The sequence below is a fragment of the Chiloscyllium plagiosum genome, unplaced genomic scaffold, assembly GCF_037043375.1.
Source record: "Chiloscyllium plagiosum isolate Xiang-an unplaced genomic scaffold, Cpla_swu_hap1 HiC_scaffold_43, whole genome shotgun sequence".
NCBI lineage: Eukaryota > Metazoa > Chordata > Chondrichthyes > Orectolobiformes > Hemiscylliidae > Chiloscyllium > Chiloscyllium plagiosum.
This window is the reverse complement of record NW_028270181.1, coordinates 8856988-8877515: the sequence shown is the minus strand read 5'-3', so window position 1 is coordinate 8877515 and position 20528 is coordinate 8856988. Positions and strand designations below refer to the sequence as shown.

Below are 20528 nucleotides of genomic sequence, written 5' to 3'. Positions count from 1 at the left end.
GCAGATGGTTTTGTTTATTCCACATGAACTTCTGCTGCACTTGTTTAACAATTCAGTGTCTTGCTGCTGGTTGCTGTCATTCATCATCACTGTCCAATCGTCGCCATCACAGTGTTCTTCCTTACTCTGTGTATGGGATTGGTGTGCCAAACATAGGTCTGAGCTGTCTTCTGATCCTTCACAAAGCAGCTTCATGGTCAGGAATGATTTCTTATGATACAGGGTTGATTACATATCTTAGAACCCCATGCTGGTATTGAATAATTTGTATTTGAATTTCCAGCTCACACTCTCTTCCCAGTTCTGACAATTCTCTACTTGCTCACTCATTGCATATCTCTTTCACTGACCTGTCTTTGAGAAAGGATACCCTGTGTGATGGAATGGTTGTGGGCTAGGAATTTTACATTTACTTTCTGAGCATAGCTGGTGCTGGGAATGGTAATCGTGACTCCATTAATGTTGTAGGAAATGCAGCAATGCAAAGTGAAAATCTTGTTTTGTCACTCGACAATGTACGGTCTTTCACTTAACATTTTGTACCATATGTTCCATGTGGATAGTGGGCCATTTTCCCACTTAGCACACATGTCCACAGTTCGCCAGTGTACTGCAGACCAACGTCAGACAATATCTGTTAGAAATGATGTGCCACAAACCACTGATAAGTGCATCACCACATTTTCGGCAACTGTTTGTCAACATGTGTGGTATCATCACTTTATCATCAACACATACAGCCTGTGAAGCATAACACAACAGTAGGCTTTGAAGGAGCCTTGGTGAGTTCCTGCAGTGCATTTTGTGGATATTGCATACTACTGGTACTGAGCATTGGTGGTAGAATGAGTGAATGTTAAGTTGGGTGTAACAATCAAGTGGTCTGTTTTATCCTGGATGGTGTGAGCTCCTTTGATATTGTTGGCGAAGCACTCACCGAAGCAGGTGGACTATTCCATCACATTCCTGACCTGTGCCTTGTAGCTGATAGAGGTCAGGAGGTACATTATTTCATACAGTGTGGAAGCAAGACATTCAGTCTATTGAGTCCACACCAACCCTCCAAAGAGCATTTCACCCAGATTTACACCCCTGTCCTCTAACCCTGCATTTCCCATGGCCAATTCACCTAACCTGCATATCTTTGGACTGCCCACATTGACATGGAGAGAATGTGCAAACTCCACACAGTCGCCTGAGGGTGGAATCGAACCCAGATCCTGGTGCTGTGGGGCTGCAGTGCTAACCACTGATCCACCATGCCACCTCCTGCTGCAAGATTCCCAGCCTCCAGCTTCCTCCTATAGCCAGAGTATATATATGACTGTTCCATGTGTGTTTCAGTTCAGTCTCATGCTGTAATGTGAGAAAGCCTGTGAAATTAACTGATGGTTATCCTGCTCCTTTAGATAGTTCAAGTGGATGGTGAGATCACATAACACAATCTGGAAAGAGATCAGAAAGTACCTACATCATCCTTTCTCTATCAAAAATTATATTTAACCAGTTTTAGTCTCTGTCTCCTTGACCAACATAATACTTTAATAATTGAAACATTTCAGGGGATATCTGAGATCTGAAGGCTATAGTTAACCACAAATTATTTTGGACGTATTATTCTTCAAGCATTCAAAATTTCCAAAAGTATTCGGAAGTTATATCATTCAGTAGTTAATATTAAAGTTTCACATATAATGGACAATTACAAAGGAAGAACTGAGTCATTGCAGAAGATTCATACCCTTTTCAAAGCCCTGTCGCCACTGACATTTCCCCGTTAATGTACCAAGACCGCCACATTCCTCACACTCAGAGCGCTGCCTGTTTGTCGCACAGATTTTGGGACAATTGTTATTTCTGTCTGTGTCTGCAGAGAGAAGAAAACTCCATTAATTCCATGTATTTTAAAGCAGGGTTTAAATCTTGCTTTGTCATCTGTATAAAGCATTCACATTTTGTTACGTTAAATAATCAAATAGAGTCCCTTCGGGTTAAGGACATGCAACACTTGAACTGTGAAGAGGAATGAGACTTCAGTTGAATAAATAATGACACTGGCATAGGCTTAAGATTACAAAATGCTCTAATTAACTTAATTAAACTATATTTCAAAATCACAAGGATATGAATAGTGTGCTGACTGTGAATGTACAAGAGGATCCGTCAATGAAAAGCAAAACATGAACATGACTTCCTTCAATTCAGCTCAGTTTAGAAATTCTTGATGAAGGGCTTTTGCCCAAAACATCGGTTTTCCTGCTCCTCAGATGTTGCCTGACCTGCTGTGCTTTTCCAGTGCCACACTCACAACTCTAATCTCCAGCATCTGGAGTCCTCGCTTTCGCTCAGTTGAGGAATGCCCAGCAGAAACTGAATTCTCCTAAATGAAGGTGTGGTTGGTCTATTTCAGGAGTACTCGGACTCAGAAAGTCAGGACAGTTCTCCACAGAGAGGAGAAGTCTGAGAGGAGATTTGTTCAAGGCATTCAAAATCATGACAGGGCTGGACAGAATAGAGACACAGAAATTATCCCAGTCATGAAAGGATCGGGATTGAGAGGGCACAGATACAAAATTTTGGAAAAGAAGCAAAAGCGTTGAAAAAAATCACTTCCCACAGCCTCTAAATTCCAAGATGGCAGCACAGTAGGACTCCTCAGCCAGAGTTCATTTGCTCTGAACATTTCTTTCCTTTTTTTTCCTCCCTTTGCTTTTTTTTCTTTCTTCTGTCCTTGAGCTTTGAGTGAAGTCATCATGGACTCGCTGCCTCAATGTGGACTCCCGGTATTGAGAGTCTTGAGGCGAGGCCTGGCATAGTTTGGAGTCGTGGCCTGGCATGGTCTAGAGTCATGGCCCAGTGTGGTCTGGAGTCATGGCCCGGTGTGGTCTGCAGTCATGGCATGGTATGGTCTGGAGTCATGGCGTGGCATGGTCTGGGGTCATGGCATGATATGGTCTGGAGTCAAGGCGTGGTATGGTCTGCAGTCATGGCGTGGTATGGTATGGAGTCATGGCGTGGTATGGTCTGGAGTCATGGCCTGATGTGGTTTGGAGTCATGGCTTGGTGTGGTCTGCAGTCATGGCGTGGTATGGTCTGGAGTCATGGCGTGGTATGGTCTGGAGTCATGGCCTGGTTTGGTCTGGAGTCATGGCTTGGTGTGGTCTGCAGTCATGGAGTGGTATGGTCTGGAGTCATGGCGTGGTATAGTCTGGAATCATGGCCTAGTGTGGTCTGGAGTCATGGCCTGGTGTGGTCGGCAGTCATGGTGTAGTGTGGTCTGTAGTCATGGCGTGGTATGGTCTGGAGTCATGGCCTACTGTGGTCTGGAGTCATGGCCCAGTGTGGTCTGCAGTCATGGCATTGTATGATCTGGAGTCATGCCCTAGTGTGAACTGGAGTCATGGCCTGGTGTGATCTGCAGTAATGGCATGCTATGGTCTGGAGTCATGGCCTAGTGTGGACTGGATTCATGGCCCAGTGTGGTCTGGAGTCATGTCCCAGAGAGGTCTGGGGTCATGTCCCAGTGTGGTCTGGAGTCATGAAGAAGGGCCTGTGCCCGAAACGTCGAATCTCCTGTTCCCTGGATGCTGCCTGACCTGCTGTGCTGTTCCAGCAATAAAGTTTCAACAACAATCTGGAGTCATGGCCCAGTGTGGTCTGGAGTAATGACCCAGTGTGGCCTGGAGTCATGGCTTGGTGTGGTCTGAAGTCATGGCGTGGTGTGGTCTGGAGTCATGGCGTGGTGTGGTCTGAAGTCATGGCGTGGTGTGGTCTGGAGTCATGGCCTAGTGTGGACTGGAGTCATGGCCCAGTGTGATCTGGAGTCATGACCCAGTGCAGTCTGGAGTCATGTCCCAGTGCGGTCTGGAGTCATGTCCCAGTGTGGTCTGGGATCATGTCCCGGTGTGGTCTGGAGTCTTGCCCCAGTGTGGTGTGGAGTCATGTCCCAGTGTGGTCTGGGGTCATGTCCCAGTGCGGTCTGGGGTCATGGCCAAGTGTGGTCTGGAGTCATGTCCCAGTGTGGTCTGGTGTCATGGGCCAGTGTTGTCTGGAGTCATGTCCCAGTGTGGTCTGGAGTCATTGTCCAGTGTGGTCTGGAGTCATGACGCAGTGTGGCCTGGAGCCATGTCCCAGTGTGGTGTAGGGTCATGGCCCAGTGTGGTCTGGAGTCATGTCCCAGTGTGGTCTGGAGTCATGTCCCAGTGTGGTCTGGAGTCATGGCCCAGTGTGGTCTGGAGTCATGACCCAGTGTGGCCTGGAGCCATGTCCCAGTGTGGTCTGGTGTCATGGGCCAGTGTTGTCTGGAGTCATGGCCCAGTGTGGTCTGGAGTCATGGCCCAGTGTGGTCTGGAGTAATGACCCAGTGTGGTCTGGAGTCATGGCCCAGTGTGGTCTGGAGTCATGGCCCAGTGTGGTCTGGAATCATGGCCCAGTGTGGTCTGGAGTCATGGCCCAGTGTGGTCTGGAGTCATGTCCCAGTGTGGTCTGGAGTCATGTCCCAGTGTGGTCTGGGGTCATGTCCCAGTGTGGTCTGGAATCATGGCCCAGTGTGGTCTGGAGTCATGGCCCAGTGTGGTCTGGAGTCATGTCCCAGTGTGGTCTGGAGTCATGACCCAGTGTGGTCTGGAGTCATTGCCCAGTGTGGTCTAGAGTCATGTCCCAGTGTGGTCTGGGGTCATGTCCCAGTGTGGTTTGGAGTCATAGCCCAGCGCGATTTGGACCCATGGCCCAGTGTGGTCTGGAGTCATGGCCCAGTGTGGTTTGGAGTCATGGCCCAGTGTGGTCTGGAGCCATGGCCCAGTGTAGTCTGGAGTCATGGCCCAGTGCGGTCAGGAGTCATGTCCCAGTGTGGTCTGGAGCCATGGCCCAGTGTGGTCTGGAGTCATGTCCCAGTGTGTTCTGGTGTCATGTGTCCCAGCGTGGTCTGGAGTCATGTCCCAGTGTGGTCTGGGGTCATGTCATAGTGTGGTCTGGAGTCATAGCCCAGTGCGGTCTGGAGCCATGGCCCAGTGTGGTCTGGAGTCATGTCCCAGTGTGGTTTGGAGTCATAGCCCAGCGCGATTTGGACCCATGGCCCAGTGTGGTCTGGAGTCATGGCCCAGTGTGGTTTGGAGTCATGGCCCAGTGTGGTCTGGAGCCATGGCCCAGTGTAGTCTGGAGTCATGGCCCAGTGCGGTCAGGAGTCATGTCCCAGTGCGGTCTGGAGCCATGGCCCAGTGTGGTCTGGAGTCATGTCCCAGTGTGTTCTGGTGTCATGTGTCCCAGTGTGGTCTGGAGTCATGTCCCAGTGTGGTCTGGGGTCATGTCCCGGTGTGGTCTGGAGTCATAGCCCAGTGCTGTCTGGAGCCATGGCCCAGTGTGGTCTGGAGTCATGTCCCAGTGTGGTCTGGAGTCATGGCCCAGTATGGTCTGGAGTCATGTGTCCCAGTGTGGTCTGGAGCCATGGACCAGTGTAGTCTGGAGTCATGTCCCAGAGAGGTCTGGGGTCATGTCCCAGTGTGGTCTGGAGTCATGGCCCAGTGTGGTCTGGAGTAATGACCCAGTGTGGCCTGGAGTCATGGCTTGGTGTGGTCTGAAGTCATGGCGTGGTGTGGTCTGGAGTCATGGCCTAGTGTGGACTGGAGTCATGGCCCAGTGTGATCTGGAGTCATGACCCAGTGCAGTCTGGAGTCATGTCCCAGTGCGGTCTGGAGTCATGTCCCAGTGTGGTCTGGGATCATGTCCCGGTGTGGTCTGGAGTCTTGCCCCAGTGTGGTGTGGAGTCATGTCCCAGTGTGGTCTAGGGTCATGTCCCAGTGCGGTCTGGGGTCATGGCCAAGTGTGGTCTGGAGTCATGTCCCAGTGTGGTCTGGAGTCTTGCCCCAGTGTTGTCTGGAGTCATGTCCCAGTGTGGTCTGGAGTCATGGTCCAGTGTGGTCTGGAGTCATGACGCAGTGTGGCCTGGAGCCATGTCCCAGTGTGGTGTAGGGTCATAGCCCAGTGTGGTCTGGAGTCATGTCCCAGTGTGGTCTGGTGTCATGGGCCAGTGTTGTCTGGAGTCATGTCCCAGTGTGGTCTGGAGCCATGTCCCAGTGTGGTGTAGGGTCATGGCCCAGTGTGGTCTGGAGTCATGTCCCAGTGTGGTCTGGTGTCATGGGCCAGTGTTGTCTGGAGTCATGTCCCAGTGTGGTCTGGAGTCATGGCCCAGTGTGGTCTGGAGTCATGACCCAGTGTGGCCTGGAGCCATGTCCCAGTATGGTCTAGGGTCATGGCCCAGTGTGGTCTGGAGTCATGACCCAGTGCAGTCTGGAGTCATGTCCCAGTGCGGTCTGGAGTCATGTCCCAGTGTGGTCTGGGATCATGTCCCGGTGTGGTCTGGAGTCTTGCCCCAGTGTGGTGTGGAGTCATGTCCCAGTGTGGTCTAGGGTCATGTCCCAGTGCGGTCTGGGGTCATGGCCAAGTGTGGTCTGGAGTCATGTCCCAGTGTGGTCTGGAGTCTTGCCCCAGTGTTGTCTGGAGTCATGTCCCAGTGTGGTCTGGAGTCATGGTCCAGTGTGGTCTGGAGTCATGACGCAGTGTGGCCTGGAGCCATGTCCCAGTGTAGTGTAGGGTCATGGCCCAGTGTGGTCTGGAGTCATGTCCCAGTGTGGTCTGGTGTCATGGGCCAGTGTTGTCTGGAGTCATGTCCCAGTGTGGTCTGGAGCCATGTCCCAGTGTGGTGTAGGGTCATGGCCCAGTGTGGTCTGGAGTCATGTCCCAGTGTGGTCTGGTGTCATGGGCCAGTGTTGTCTGGAGTCATGTCCCAGTGTGGTCTGGAGTCATGGCCCAGTGTGGTCTGGAGTCATGACCCAGTGTGGCCTGGAGCCATGTCCCAGTATGGTCTAGGGTCATGGTCCAGTGTGGTCTGGAGTCATGTCCCAGGTGGTCTGGAGTCATGGCCCAGTGTGGTCTGGAGTCATGTCCCAGTGTGGCCTGGGGTCATGTCTCAGTATGGTCTGGAGTCATGGCCCAATGTGGTCTGGGATTATGTCCCGGTATGGTCTGGGGTCATGTCCCGGTTTGGTCTGGGGTCATGTCCCGGTTTGGTCTGGAGTTATGACCCAGTGTGGTCTGGAGTCACGGCCCAGTGGGTCTGGAGTCATGTCCTAGTGTGGTCTGGAATCATGGCCCAGTGTGGTCTGGAGTAATGGCCCAGTGTGGTCTGGAGTCATGTCCCAGTGTGGTCTGGAGTCATGTCCCAGTGTGGTCTGGGGTCATGTCCCAGTGTGGTCTGGAATCATGGCCCAGTGTGGTCTGGAGTCATGGCCCAGTGTGGTCTGGAGTCATGTCCCAGTGTGGTCTGGAGTCATGACCCAGTGTGGTCTGGAGTCATTGCCCAGTGTGGTCTAGAGTCATGTCCCAGTGTGGTCTGGGGTCATGTCCCAGTGTGGTTTGGAGTCATAGCCCAGCGCGATTTGGACCCATGGCCCAGTGTGGTCTGGAGTCATGGCCCAGTGTGGTTTGGAGTCATGGCCCAGTGTGGTCTGGAGCCATGGCCCAGTGTAGTCTGGAGTCATGGCCCAGTGCGGTCTGGAGTCATGTCCCAGTGCGGTATGGAGCCATGGCCCAGTGTGGTCTGGAGTCATGTCCCAGTGTGTTCTGGTGTCATGTGTCCCAGTGTGGTCTGGAGTCATGTCCCAGTGTGGTCTGGGGTCATGTCCCGGTGTGGTCTGGAGTCATAGCCCAGTGCGGTCTGGAGCCATGGCCCAGTGTGATCTGGAGTCATGTCCCAGTGTGGTCTGGAGTGATGGCCCAGTATGGTCTGGAGTCATGTGTCCCAGTGTGGTCTGGAGCCATGGCCCAGTGTGGTCTGGGGTCATGTCCCAGTGTATTCTGGTGTCATGTGTCCCAGTGTGGTCTGGAGTCATGACCCTGTGCGGTCTGGAGCCATGGCCCAGTGCGGTCTGGGGTCATGTCCCAGTGTGGTCTGGAATCATGTCCCAGTGTGGTCTGGGGTCGCGTCCCAGTGTGGTCTGGGGTCATGTCCCAGTGTGGTCTGGAGTCATCGCCCAGTGTGATCTGGAGTCATGTCCCAGTGTGGTCGGAGTAATGTCCCAGTGCGGTCTGGAGCCATGGCCCAGTGTGGTCTGGTGTCATGTCCCAGTTCGGTCTGGAGCCATGGCCCAATGTGGTCTGGTGTCATGTCCCAGTTCGGTCTGGAGCCATGTCCCAGTGTGGTCTGGAGCCATGGCCCAGTGTGGTCTGGAGTCATGTCCCAGTGCGGTCTGGAGCCATGGCCTAGTGTGGTCCGGAGTCATGTCCCAGTGTGTTCTGGTGTTATGTGTCCCAGTGTAGTCTGGAGTCATGTCCCAGTGTGGTCTGGAGTCATAGCCCAGTGCAGTCTGGAGCCATGGCCCAGTGTGGTCTGGAGTCATGTCCCAGTGTGGTCTGGAGTCATGGCCCAGTATGGTCTGGAGTCATGTGTCCCAGTGTAGTCTGGTGTCATGTGTCCCAGTGTGGTCTGGAGTCATGACCCAGTGCGGTCTGGAGCCATGGCCCAGTGTGGTCTGGGGTCATGTCCCAGTGTGGTATGGGGTCATGTCCCAGTGTGGTCTGGTGTCATGTGCCCCAGTGTGGTCTGGAACCATGGCCCAGTGTGGTCTGGGGTCATGTCCCAGTGTGGTCTGGAGTAATGTCCCAGTTCGGTCTGGAGCCATGTCCCAGTGTGGTCTGGAGTCATGTCCCAGTGTGGTCTGGTGTCATGTCCCAGTTAGGTCTGGAGCCATGTCCCAGTGTGGTCTGGAGCCATGTCCCAGTGTGGTCTGGGGTCATGTCCCAGTGTGGTCTGGTGTCATGTGCCCCAGTGTGGTCTGGAACCATGGCCCAGTGTGGTCTGGGGTCATGTCCCAGTGTATTCTGGTGTCATGTGTCCCAGTGTGGTCTGGAGTCATGACCCAGTGCGGTCTGGAGCCATGGCCCAGTGCGGTCTGGAGTCATGTCCCAGTGTGGTCTGGAGTAATGTCCCAGTTCGGTCTGGAGCCATGTCCCAGTGTGGTCTGGAGTCATGTCCCAGTGTGGTCTGGTGTCATGTCCCAGTTCGGTCTGGAGCCATGTCCCAGTGTGGTCTGGAGCCATGGCCCAGTGTGGTCTGGAGTCATGTCCCAGTGTGGTCTGGAGTCATGGCCCAGTGTGGTCTGGAGTCATCGCCCAGTGTGGTCTGGTGTCATCGCCCAGTGTGCTCTGGAGTCATGGCCCAATGTGGTCTGGAGTCATCGCCCAGTGTGGTCTGGTGTCATCCCCCAGTGTGGTCTGGTGTCATCGCCCAGTGTGGTCTGGAGCCATGGCCCAATGTGGTCTGGAGTCATGTCCCAGTGTGGTCTGGTGTCATGTCCCAGTTCGGTCTGGAGCCATGTCCCAGTGTGCTCTGGAGTCATGGCCCAATGTGGTCTGGTGTCATCGCCCAGTGTGCTCTGGAGTCATGGCCCAATGTGGTCTGGAGTCATCGCCCAGTGTGGTCTGGTGTCATCCCCCAGTGTGGTCTGGAGTCATGGTCCGGAGTCAAGGTCCAGTGTGGTCTGGAGTCATGGCCCAGTTTGGTCTAGAGTCATGTCCCAGTGTCGTCTGGAGTCATGTCCCAGTGCAGTCTAGAGTCTAGGTGCCAGCATGGGCTGGGTTAGAAGTACTGTTATTCTGAAGTTTTTATTTATGTTTCTACTTTCTTTCCGAAAGAATTTGTACTTAAAAATCTGAACCTAGGTACCTTTGTAGATAAAACGGCACTATAAGAGGCAACTTGCAAACTTTTCATTGTACCCATTTGAGTACATGTGACAATAAAGCAAATTCGAAGTGTTCAAGGTCTGGAATCCACCACCTGAGAAAAGCAGTGGAGCAGATTCAGTTGAGTTTTGTACAATCATCATCACTGCCTGGGCAGTCATTTGGCACAGCTAATCGCTGAGTCTATAATTCTTGCCCATCCAATTTTTATTCCATTATGTAATCAATAATCAGTTCTACAAATGTGGCAGCTCATAGATACTGGAGGTGACTTTGTAACAATTGTGCCTTGTCCCGTGTCTGTCGAAAAACACTGCAAGAAGTGATTCGTGAGACCTTGGATGATGTTGGAATGAATCCATGGCATTTGTGGACATTTCTGAGCAATGGGATCACCTGGACTAAATTGAGGGTTTTCTGGTTTCCTTGGGGTTATTGCTGTCAGTCTGTACAAGTTTTAGAGTCTGAGGTTAACTCCCATCATGATAATGATAACTTATGTTGTAACAAAGCACTAACCTATTGTCAATCACTAGGCTAGAACACAGGATAAAATATTATAGACAATAGACAATAGGTGCAGGAGTAGGCCATTCGGCCCTTCAAGCCAGCACCACCATTCATTATGATCATGGCTGATCATCCACAATCAGTATCCTGTTCCTGCCTTATCCCCGTAACCCTTGATTCCACTATCTTTAAGAGCTCTATCCATCTCTTTCTTGAAAGTATCCACTTACTTCTGGGGTAGAGCATTCCATATATCCACCACTCTCTGGGTGAAGAAGTTTTTCCTCAACTCTGTTCTAAATGGCCTACCCCTTATTTTTAAACTGTGTCCTCTGGTTCTGGACTCACCCATCAGCGGAAATATGCTTCCTGCCTCCAGAGTGTCCAATCCTTTAATAATCTTATATGTCTCAATCAGATCCCCTCTCAGCCTTCTAAACTCAAGAGTATACAAGCCCAGTTGCTCCAATCTTTCAACATATGATAGTCATGCCATTCCGGGAATTGACTTTGTGAACCTACACTGCAATCCCTCAATAGCCAGAATGTCCTTCCTCAAATTTGGAGACAAAAACTGCACACAATACTCCATGTGCAGTCTCACCAGGCCCTGTACAGCTGCAGAAGGACCCCATTGCTCCTATACTCAATTCCTCTTGTTATGAAGGCCAGCATGCCATTAGCTTTCTTCACTGCCTGCTGTACCTGATGCTTGCTTCCATTAACTGATCTCGTTGTACTTCCTCTTTACCTAACTTGACTCCATTTAGATAATAATCTGTTTTCCTGTTCTTGCCACCAAAGTGGATAACCACACACTTATCCACATTAAATTGCATCAGCCATGCATCCATCCACTCACCTAGCCTGTCCAAATCACCCTGTATTCTCATAACATCCTCCTCACATTTCACCCTGCCACCCAGCTTTGTGTCATCAGCAAATTTGCTAATATTATATACTTTTAATACCTTCATCTTATGTCATTAATGTATATTGTAAACTGTTTTACATATTGTTCAATTCAGAAAATTTACAAACTGGATTTGGCATAATTAGTGGCTAAAGTACAAAGCTAGCATCCCAGAAGGATCCAGAGAATCCAAGTTCATATTTCACCTTGGCATTTTAAGAATGCTGGAAATTAAAAGGTGTGCCAGTACAAATAAGGAAGTCATTATCACCTTCTGACTCTAAGCTCCAGGTTTGAGTCCTACTCCAGGACCTGATGGCCAAAGAATGCTCATTGGTTATCGTGGCCAAACGTGTTGATAATTGATAATACACACACACACACAAACAGGCAGTGAGAGTGGGAGAGATTCCTGGGAAACTATCTGATGGAAAGAAGTTGGAGCCCCTCCCATCTCTAAAATGGCTCCAGATCACAGCATGTATGTTGCCACAGTAACTGGGATTCCAAGGGGTGGAACACCATCAGTAAAAGCAACCAGAGGGCTGTTGGATTGATGGAAAAAACCCAACTATTTCACCAACATCCTTCAGGGAAGGAAATTTGCTGTCCTATACCTTGTATGGCCTCTATTTGACTCTAATCCTATTCCAATATGGCAGGCTGTAAACTACCCTCTAAAGTTGAAGCCACTCATTTTTTTTCAAATTGTTACCACCATCTTGGGATAGCTAGTGATAGGCAATAAATGCCAGCAATTGTCACACACTAAGAATTACTATTTTAAAAAAAACTATTTTGGAGCTCCCTCACAAGTCTTGTTTTGTGTTTACACAAACCTGCATGATCCCTTGTCCTGCCCCTGTACAAACTCCATCTTTGCTACATTAATAATTCTGCAAATTGTCCATGCTTTCTGACGAATCAGTCACTTTTGGAGGAATGATAACTTGGCAGCCCATTCTGATAGAAATAGGAGCAGGAGTAGGCCATTCATAATTGATCCTCCAACTCAAATTCCCCCTCCATCTCATATCCTTTCTCTCCTTCCTCCCTCATCTGAAATCAAAAGTGTGGTCAGAAAAAGGCAAAAGGACAAAAACTAGAAGCACAAGTACGTACATGAGCCCTCGAGAGTGACGATAATACTGGCTTTAGCCACCTCCTTGCTCAAAGACTCATTGGCAATGATGGTATAGTGAAGCCTGGAGCAGGAGCCTGCTCTCAACATCTTCACATCATTGATGTACAGGAACCCGAATATATCCTCAGCTCTCTTAAGGACCCCCACGATGGAAGAACAGTTTCTTTCCTGATGCGTGATGTTCTCCTCGGTTTGAGTCAGGGGCACCAGCGTGTAAGTTATATTTAATGCTTGAAAGTTGTGACAGTTTGCGATGCAAATCCTTCCAATCTGTAACACACGGTAGATATAATAATTAAGTTGCGGCCAATATCCCGACTCATTAACATTCCCGTCATCCAATTGGAGGGTTCGATCCTCCCTCCAGGTGTCAACAGGTGGAGCTCTGGAGTGAGCATTGGCTTGGTATGTGGCCCTGGGGGGTATGGATGTCTTCCAGTCACTGCGTAGCTTGTGGTAGCTCAGAAAACATCCGACTGTATGGGATAAACACCCACACTGGTCTGTTTGAAGATGGTTATCGCCATGGAAGAAGTGCCTAGGTCAGGGGCTGTCAATCAGATCCTACATACTCATCATCAAGGAGGGAACCATGGAAATTCACCATTTGGGGATTGGAATATTCTGAGCTTAGAGGTGAAGTCACAATTCATTTAGTTTTATCCAATTTTTGGAACATCAAATTTTATTGGCATGTTAATTGTTTTCCAGCTCCCAAATGGACAGAATATGGAGTCATGACATTAAAGGCAGCCATTCATCCCACTGGGAGGATCAATGCTAACTCACAATCTAGTCCATGCCATCCCCTCTCACTCCAACCCTTCAAGTTTATTTCCTTCAATTATCCATTTCCTCTAAAATAATTGACTGTCTCCATCCCCAGTGTGCTCTGAAATAGGGGCTTCCAGATCATTTCCACTCACCATATAAAGAAATCTATTATCCTGTTATCATTTTGATCCAGAAATAAATAACCAGATTCTAGAGTAGATTAGACTAACACCTGGGTTGGGTGGGTTGTCTTCAGAGAAAAGATCAATCAGGCTAGGCTTGTATCCACTGGGGTTTGGAAGAGTTACAAGGGGAATTGTTTGAAACTTATAAAATTCTGAGGGGTCTTGACTGGGTGGATGTTTCTTGTTTGAACTAGGGGTCACAGTCGAAGAATAAGGGGTAATTCATTCAGGACTGAGATGAGGAAGAATTCCTTCACTCAGAGAGTTGTGAACCTGTGGAGTTCTCTCCCATGGGAAGTTGTTGGGGCCGGTTCATTAGATATATTCAAGAGAGAGCTGGACGTTGCCCTTGTGGCTGAAGGGATCAAAGGATATGGAGAGAAAACGGGAATGGGATACTGAGATTGCATGATCAGCCATGATCATATTGAATGGCAGAGCAGACTCGAAGGGCTGAATGGCCTACTCCTGCTCCTATTTTCTATGTTTTTATGTCTTCTGGGAGAATCTAGAACTAGGGGTCACTGTTTAAAAATTAAGGATCTCCTGTTTAAAATAGAGATTGGCCTTTTTTTCCCTCAGCGAGTTGAGAGACTTTGGAACTCTCTTCCTGAAAAGTAGAAGCAGAGTCATTGAATATTTTTAAGACAGAAGTAGATAGATTCTCGTAAGAAAGGGGGTGAAAGACTGTTGGGGTAGACAGGAATGTGGATTTGAGGTTCCAATCAGATCCACCATGATCTTATTGAATAGTGAAGGAGGGCTTGAGGAAATGAATGGTCTACTGCTAATTGTTCCTTTGTTCAAATGTTCTCAAGTCTCACTCAATAATAATAATGTGGCTCAAGATTACTATGACAGTACCATACATCCTCAGAGAACATAGAACAATACAGCACAGGAATAGGCCTTTCAGGCCATCATGGTTGTGCCGACCATATGCTATTCTAAACTAATCCCATCTGCCTGCACAAGGTCTGTATCCCTCTATTCCTGTTCATGTGTCTGTCCAAATGCCTCTTAAATTGCTATTGTATCTACTTCAACCACCTCCCCTGGCAGCATGTTCCAGAATATTAGACGAGGTTAGATGTCTTTACTCATAGCTCTTATTTTTGTTTTGCAGTTGTTCTGACTTTGTCTGTCCCCCGCAGAATCTCCAATCACAAGAAAAACAATTACCTTTGCAGACCGTCCTGCATTCCTGTTCAACAAGAAATGGAACACGTTGTCAGTGAACTCAATGATGATTGGGCGGATGGTGACGTTGAAATGGAGCATCACTGAGCTATTGGGACCATTATATTCTGTATCACGGACCAGGACGTCCAAAGTAAATGACCGGTTCTCGGAGATTGATAGGTTTTTCTTCAGTATCAACTCTGAATAAAACACAAAATAATACAGGGAATTACACAGAGACTCGAGTACAGAACAGTCCATTCAGCCCAACTGGTCAATACCCAGCATTCATGCTCCATACAAGCCTTTTTATATCAACCTATATCTGCATTGTCCACAATTAATTCTATCAGAGGAGAAAGTTATTAGCATGTATCTATTGACGCACTTGGCATTGTTAAGCAAATGTTGCAGAATTGCAGTCACATCCAACAGGAAATGCTTTGCTAATAGCTATACTCACAACCAATTTAAGGTTGAGATGTTAACATGGCTCATTTACAGTCAGTTCTTCCAGAACATGATAATTACGTTCCTGTGTGACCCTGCAATATACAAAAAATCGTGCTATACAAATAAGACTTAACGCCTTGGTGATCCAATCGTGTTATAGCCATGTTACGACACGGGGTAAACCCCTGTGCTAATTTAAACCAGCAATACAGAAAAGATTCACCTTGTGCTGCAATCTGTTAAAATTTGAGAGGCAAAGAACTATCCCAAAAGTCACTACTTAAAGTAAAAATTGACAACTTTTTTCAAGTCTAACAGAGAATATTAACTAACAACTATTTTACAACTCCTTTCTCTTATCTATGTTTTACTTCCCCCTCTACAACACTAGTCCGATAAAACAAATCGCGATTACGATTTACAGAAAAATAATCACGTTTCAAAACCGGCCAGCTTTGCCGAGTTTCCTCTGTAGATTTTCCTCTATAGCTTCTCTCTCCAAGTTGGATTCAATATTTTTTTCTGTGCAAAATCCTTCTCAAGAAAGGTACCTCTCAGAGAGCTCTTACTAGCAGCCTACATCTGTTGGTCTTTTGGCAGTTCTATTTGCCACTCTGGCTAACTGTTCAACATGTCTGATATTTATACCCCAAAACATCGGATAGTTTCATTGGTTTTAATATTATCAAAATACTAAATTCAAACTTGACTGGACTTTGGTATCTTAGGGCATAATTTAAATTTGAAATTTGTTTTTGTCTTACAGCACCCAGCTACATTCGCAGTTCGACCAAATGTTACATTGTTACCCTGTTCAGAACACTTTGCACTGTGTCAGCTGGTTCTGCTAGCTTTTCAACTCTCTTAAAGGTACAGTACACCTCTGCACCTTCATAACAGCCAATACGCACTTTAAAAGTTCACACTTTAGAAACAGCATTCCCTATTCACCCAATTTGTTACAGCCAATTTGTGTTCAGGAAAGATGTGTCATAGCAGAACTGACTATGTTTTCAGTAACCAGGAGAAAGTGAGCACTACAGATGCTGGAGAGTCAGAGTCAAAAAGTGTGGTGCTGGGAAAGCGCAGCAGGTCTGGCAACATCTGAGGTGCAGGAGAGTCGACGTTTCAGGCAGAAGCTCGAAATGACATACATTCATACAGAGAAACCCATTCTCTGCAAATCAATGGGACACATTCAAGTCTGGAATTATTTGAGATCCTTTTGTTTTCTCAATGGCATCATCTCAGCGAATCAGAATCAATTGGCCAATTAATCGACACACATTTCTCCCACAGTATAAATTGTTGTGATCAGTTACAATTTGGCATTCTTACATTTGTCCTGATGAGTGCAAGATGATGACAACATGTCTCTCTTTTTATCAGGATTCAAGTTCTATACAGCCTAATGACTGGCCTCAATATTCCACATGTGCATGAAGCCGATGCAAAGATGTCAGGCAAGCTTCTCAGCTACCTTTCATCAGGAGCCAGGGTGTTATCATAGTTCCTTATGACTTTAGTACTGCCTATCACATGAATTTGTCACCCTAGTTTATCTTGGTACCTGACAGGTTGGTGGGACTAGTTTAGTTTGGGATTATGGTCGGTATGGAGTGGTTGGACCGAAGGTCTGTTTCTGTGCTGTATGGCTCGACAGTGATTGTCATTGAATGCTGTAAAAACCCACCTGATTCATTCATGTCCTTTAGAGAAGGAAATCTGCCATCCCTACCTGTTCTGGCCTACATGTGGCTCCAGTCCCACAACAATGTGGTTGACTCTTGACTGTCCTCTGAAAGGATGGGCAACAAATATTGGTCTTATCAGGGATGTTTACACACCATGAAAGAGTAAGTTAACACCTTTATGTTTGAGTCAGTAGTGGACTCGATGCTAGCAGCGTCATCTCTTGTAAGTCCAAGTCCCACACCAGTGACTTATGCATGGACGCTAGGCTGACCTTCCAGTGTCGTACTCTGTTAGAGTTACTGACTTGAAAATAAGACATTAAACCAAAGTCTGGTGCGTCCTTTCCAATGAACACAATAGATTCATAGCATTAACAGTCATACAGTACAGAAACAGACCCTTTGGTCCAACCAGTCCACGTCAACCAAACTAAACTAGACCCACCTGCCTACTCTTGGCCATGCCCCTCCAAATCTTTTCTATACATGGACTGATCCAAATGTCTATTAAACAGTGTAACTGTCTTCACATCCCTCACCGCCTCTGGCAGCTCATTCCACACACAAACCACTCTCTGTGTGAAATAAGTTGCCCCTTGTGTATTTTCTAAATCTCTCTCCTCCCGTCTTAAAAATATGCCCCTTAGTTTTGAATTCCTCCACCAATGGGAAAAGACCCTTAACATTCACCTTCTCTATGCCCCTCATGATTTTATAAATCTCCATAAGGTCACCTCCTACATCCAGTGGAAGAAGTCCCAGCCTATTTTTATATTTCAGTCGCCCAGTGCTTTTCTTGTCGTAGCTTGTTGTGCATGAATAGCCTGAAGGGGGTCCCTCACTACAACAAAAGGACTTTGATGGTCGTATCACAATTTGGAAGGTTATGAAAGGCGATATATATAAATACAATATAAATAAAAGAATAAAATAATAGAAAGAACTGTCTTTGCTGGAAATCTGAAACAAGCAGGAGTAGAAATTGCTGAAGACACACCTGGAGAAAGAGAGAGAGAGGCGGTGGGGGGGGGGGGGCGGGGGGTGGTTTGGGGGGGTGGGGACAGAGAGAGGCAGAGAGACAGACAGACAGAGGTAAAATCCCGAGTCCAGTGACCCTTTGTTAGAACTTTCCAGTATCCATTGAAACATGATCTCAGAGCAACCCAAACCGGTACAGTAGAGGGGGGGGGGGGGGTAGAATTCCTGTTGCAGATACATTCTGGGTATAGTAATTCCCAACATGTCTTTCACATTTCAATTGATATGAATTGTCCTTCTCTGGTTCATTGAAATGCCAGGAGGAGGAGCACTAGGGGATGGGAAGCGGGGTTGGTGGGTGCGGATTATCAATTTGCTACATTGATATAGAATTGGCATGGCTGATTGCCTCAGGGCACAGATTGAAGATTGGCCGCTTCTATAGAACGGGAGACAGCAAAGTCCAGGTTAACACCAGCCAACAAAGTTGCCAAATCAAGGCCATTCATTGGCCTGAAATTTCATCCCAATGAGGGTCTTCCGGGCAAAGTCTGAAGGAGTTTGAAACAGTAAACTCCCCGTTTGCCAGAGTGCAGCTTTAAATGCTGTTGAATCTGGACATAGTGGTTAGTGGGATGTGGCCTTTGTGATTTTCCATCCATCCATTATTTTAATGGATGCAGTATCGAGTGAGTGGGGTCATAAGAATTTGAGAGGAGACCATAAAGCCCCTCGAGTCTGCTCCGCCATTCCGTAAGATCAGAGTCAATAAATCTGCTGTGTGTTTTCCATAGCACTAAGCTCTGCACCAACGGGAGCACTTAAGCAGAAAGGTTTCCCCTAATCGGAATGCTTCAGGCTGAAGGACACACTTCAAGTAAGATGCTGGTTCTCTAGCTCCTGCCAGTAACATAAACAGACAGGGAGGGTGGTGGTGGTTGGTGGAGGGCTGTGTTGGTATGCTGTGAATCTGGAAAAAGTTTATCTGTTCATAAACACTGCACAGGCGAGATCATCCTTTCCCTTTGACCCAGAGCTGGTGACCTTCATATCATTGTTTGACATCCCTCTCATCATCTCTGTCCTTCTCTGACCCTGGCTCTGTCCTTCTCTGGCTCTGTCTCCTTCACTCTCTCTGTCTCTCTCTCCCTCGCTCTCTTGCTCGCTCACTCTCTCTCTCTCTCTCTCTCTCTCTGGCTCTCCCTTTCTCTCTGTCTGGCTCTCACTCATCTCTCTTTCTCTGGCTCTCCCCAACTCACTCCCCCCCACTCTCTGTCTCTCCTTCTCTCTCTCTCTCTCTCTCCCTCTCTCTGGCTCTCCTTCTCTCTCTCTCTCTGTCTCTCTCTCCCTCTTGGTTCTCTCTCCCTCTTGGTTCTCTCTCTCTGGCTCTCTCTCTTTCTCTCTCTCTCTGGCTCTCCCTTTCTTCCTCTCTGTCTGGCTCTCTCCCTCTGTCAGTCTGTCTCTCTCTCTCTGGCTCTCCCTCTCTCTCTCTCTCTCTCCCCTTCCCCCCCCCCCCCCCACCCCCCTCTCTCTCCCTCTTTCTCTCTCTCCCTCTCTCTTTCTCTCCACCTGGCTCTCTCCAAGAGACCAGGCACCACAGGATTTACAAAAGGCACAGCACCAATCCAGGCTTCCCAAGATGGAGGTGTCAGGTGGTGCCCTGAGCTGTGATGTTAGGAGCTCCGCTCCCTCACCTCTTCCCAGTCTCACCCAACTTCTCTCTACTCCCTGACACCCCCTTATCTCAGAGGTGTCTCAATAATTTACAAACCTCCAAATGGGGTCACAGTGGGACATTTGGGGCCTGAACCATCCTGCACCCCCATCCCTTTCTTATTCATCAGTTTTCCTTCCTTTGAGTGACAGCAAAGTATCCGAAGCCAAAATAAACCCTACCCCACCACACCCATCATTTTCCCCTTTCAGATACTCATGGACCTGCTGTGTATGTTTCTGTATCCCAGAGTTTGAAGTCTCTCTCATTTCCACTTGCCCAAGCCGTGGTTTGCTGAAAGACGGGGAATTTGGCGAGGGTTTACCATATTTGTTCACCGTCCCTCGAGCAGGCATTTTGGTGCTGGCAGGTATCTCCAAAGGTGTGGCCTTCACTCGGAAGTTGTCTGTGATCCAAGTGTCATTCCTCATCACTGTAGCTGTGTACTTGGTGGTGCTGTCTGTGTCGTACACCGAGAGGGACACCACCACAGTGTTCTGAAAAATACAACAGGTACGTCACTGAGTGCGGATCTTGAAACCCCAATGGAATAGATTTTGGATCTACACAGTACTGTTAAAATGGATGACAGCAAGCCAGAAAACCATTCTACCCTCCTCACCAAGGGCAATGGAGATAAACTAAGGGCTGCCCACTCGCCAAACTGTTACAAGTAGTACTGTTCCCAAACATGAAGCTAGAAACAGAGGGAAAAAAAACCTTTTGAATGAGACTTTGCTAAGAGTAGGAATTAAGGGACAGCACAGTGGCTCAGTGGTTAACCCTACTGCCTCACAGTGCCAGGGACCCAGGTTCAATTCCGGCCTCAGGTGACTGCATGTTTGCATGTTCTCCCCATGTCTGTGTGGGTTTCCTCTGGGTGCTCCAGTTTCCTCCCACAAGTCCAAAGACGTGCAGGTTAGCAGGATTGGCCATGCTAAATTGCCCATAGTGTCTGGGGATGTGCAGGTTAGGTGGATTGGCTGTGCTGAAATTATCTGTTGTGTCCAGGGATGAGTAGGCTAGGTGGATTGGCCACAGTAGATATGGGATTAGGGGATACACTGGGAGGCTGGGTCTGGGTAGGATGCTCTTTGGAGGGTCAGTGTGAGCTCAATGGACAAAACGGCCTGCTTCTGCACTGTAGGGATTCTATGATAGGTGCAAAGTAGGATGATGGTGCTACATTGAAATTCTAGTGTTTCCTTTCGTAATCAAACTGCTTGGATATGCTGTGACACAA

The 20528-nt window shown here is 48.2% G+C and overlaps 1 protein-coding gene across 1 annotated transcript in view; it reads right to left on the bottom strand.

Moving 5' to 3' along the window:
* ret (ret proto-oncogene receptor tyrosine kinase) overlaps window positions 1-20528 on the bottom strand; it is a 134496-nt gene that overhangs the window by 44097 nt on the left and 69871 nt on the right. Inside the window, exons 5-8 of the mRNA XM_087982272.1 lie at window positions 19611-19782; window positions 14447-14646; window positions 12284-12575; window positions 1742-1867 (exon numbers count right to left, since the gene is read on the bottom strand). Coding sequence (XP_087838398.1) covers window positions 1742-1867; window positions 12284-12575; window positions 14447-14646; window positions 19611-19782 — 790 coding nt within the window. The remainder of the gene's footprint in view (window positions 1-1741; window positions 1868-12283; window positions 12576-14446; window positions 14647-19610; window positions 19783-20528) is intronic.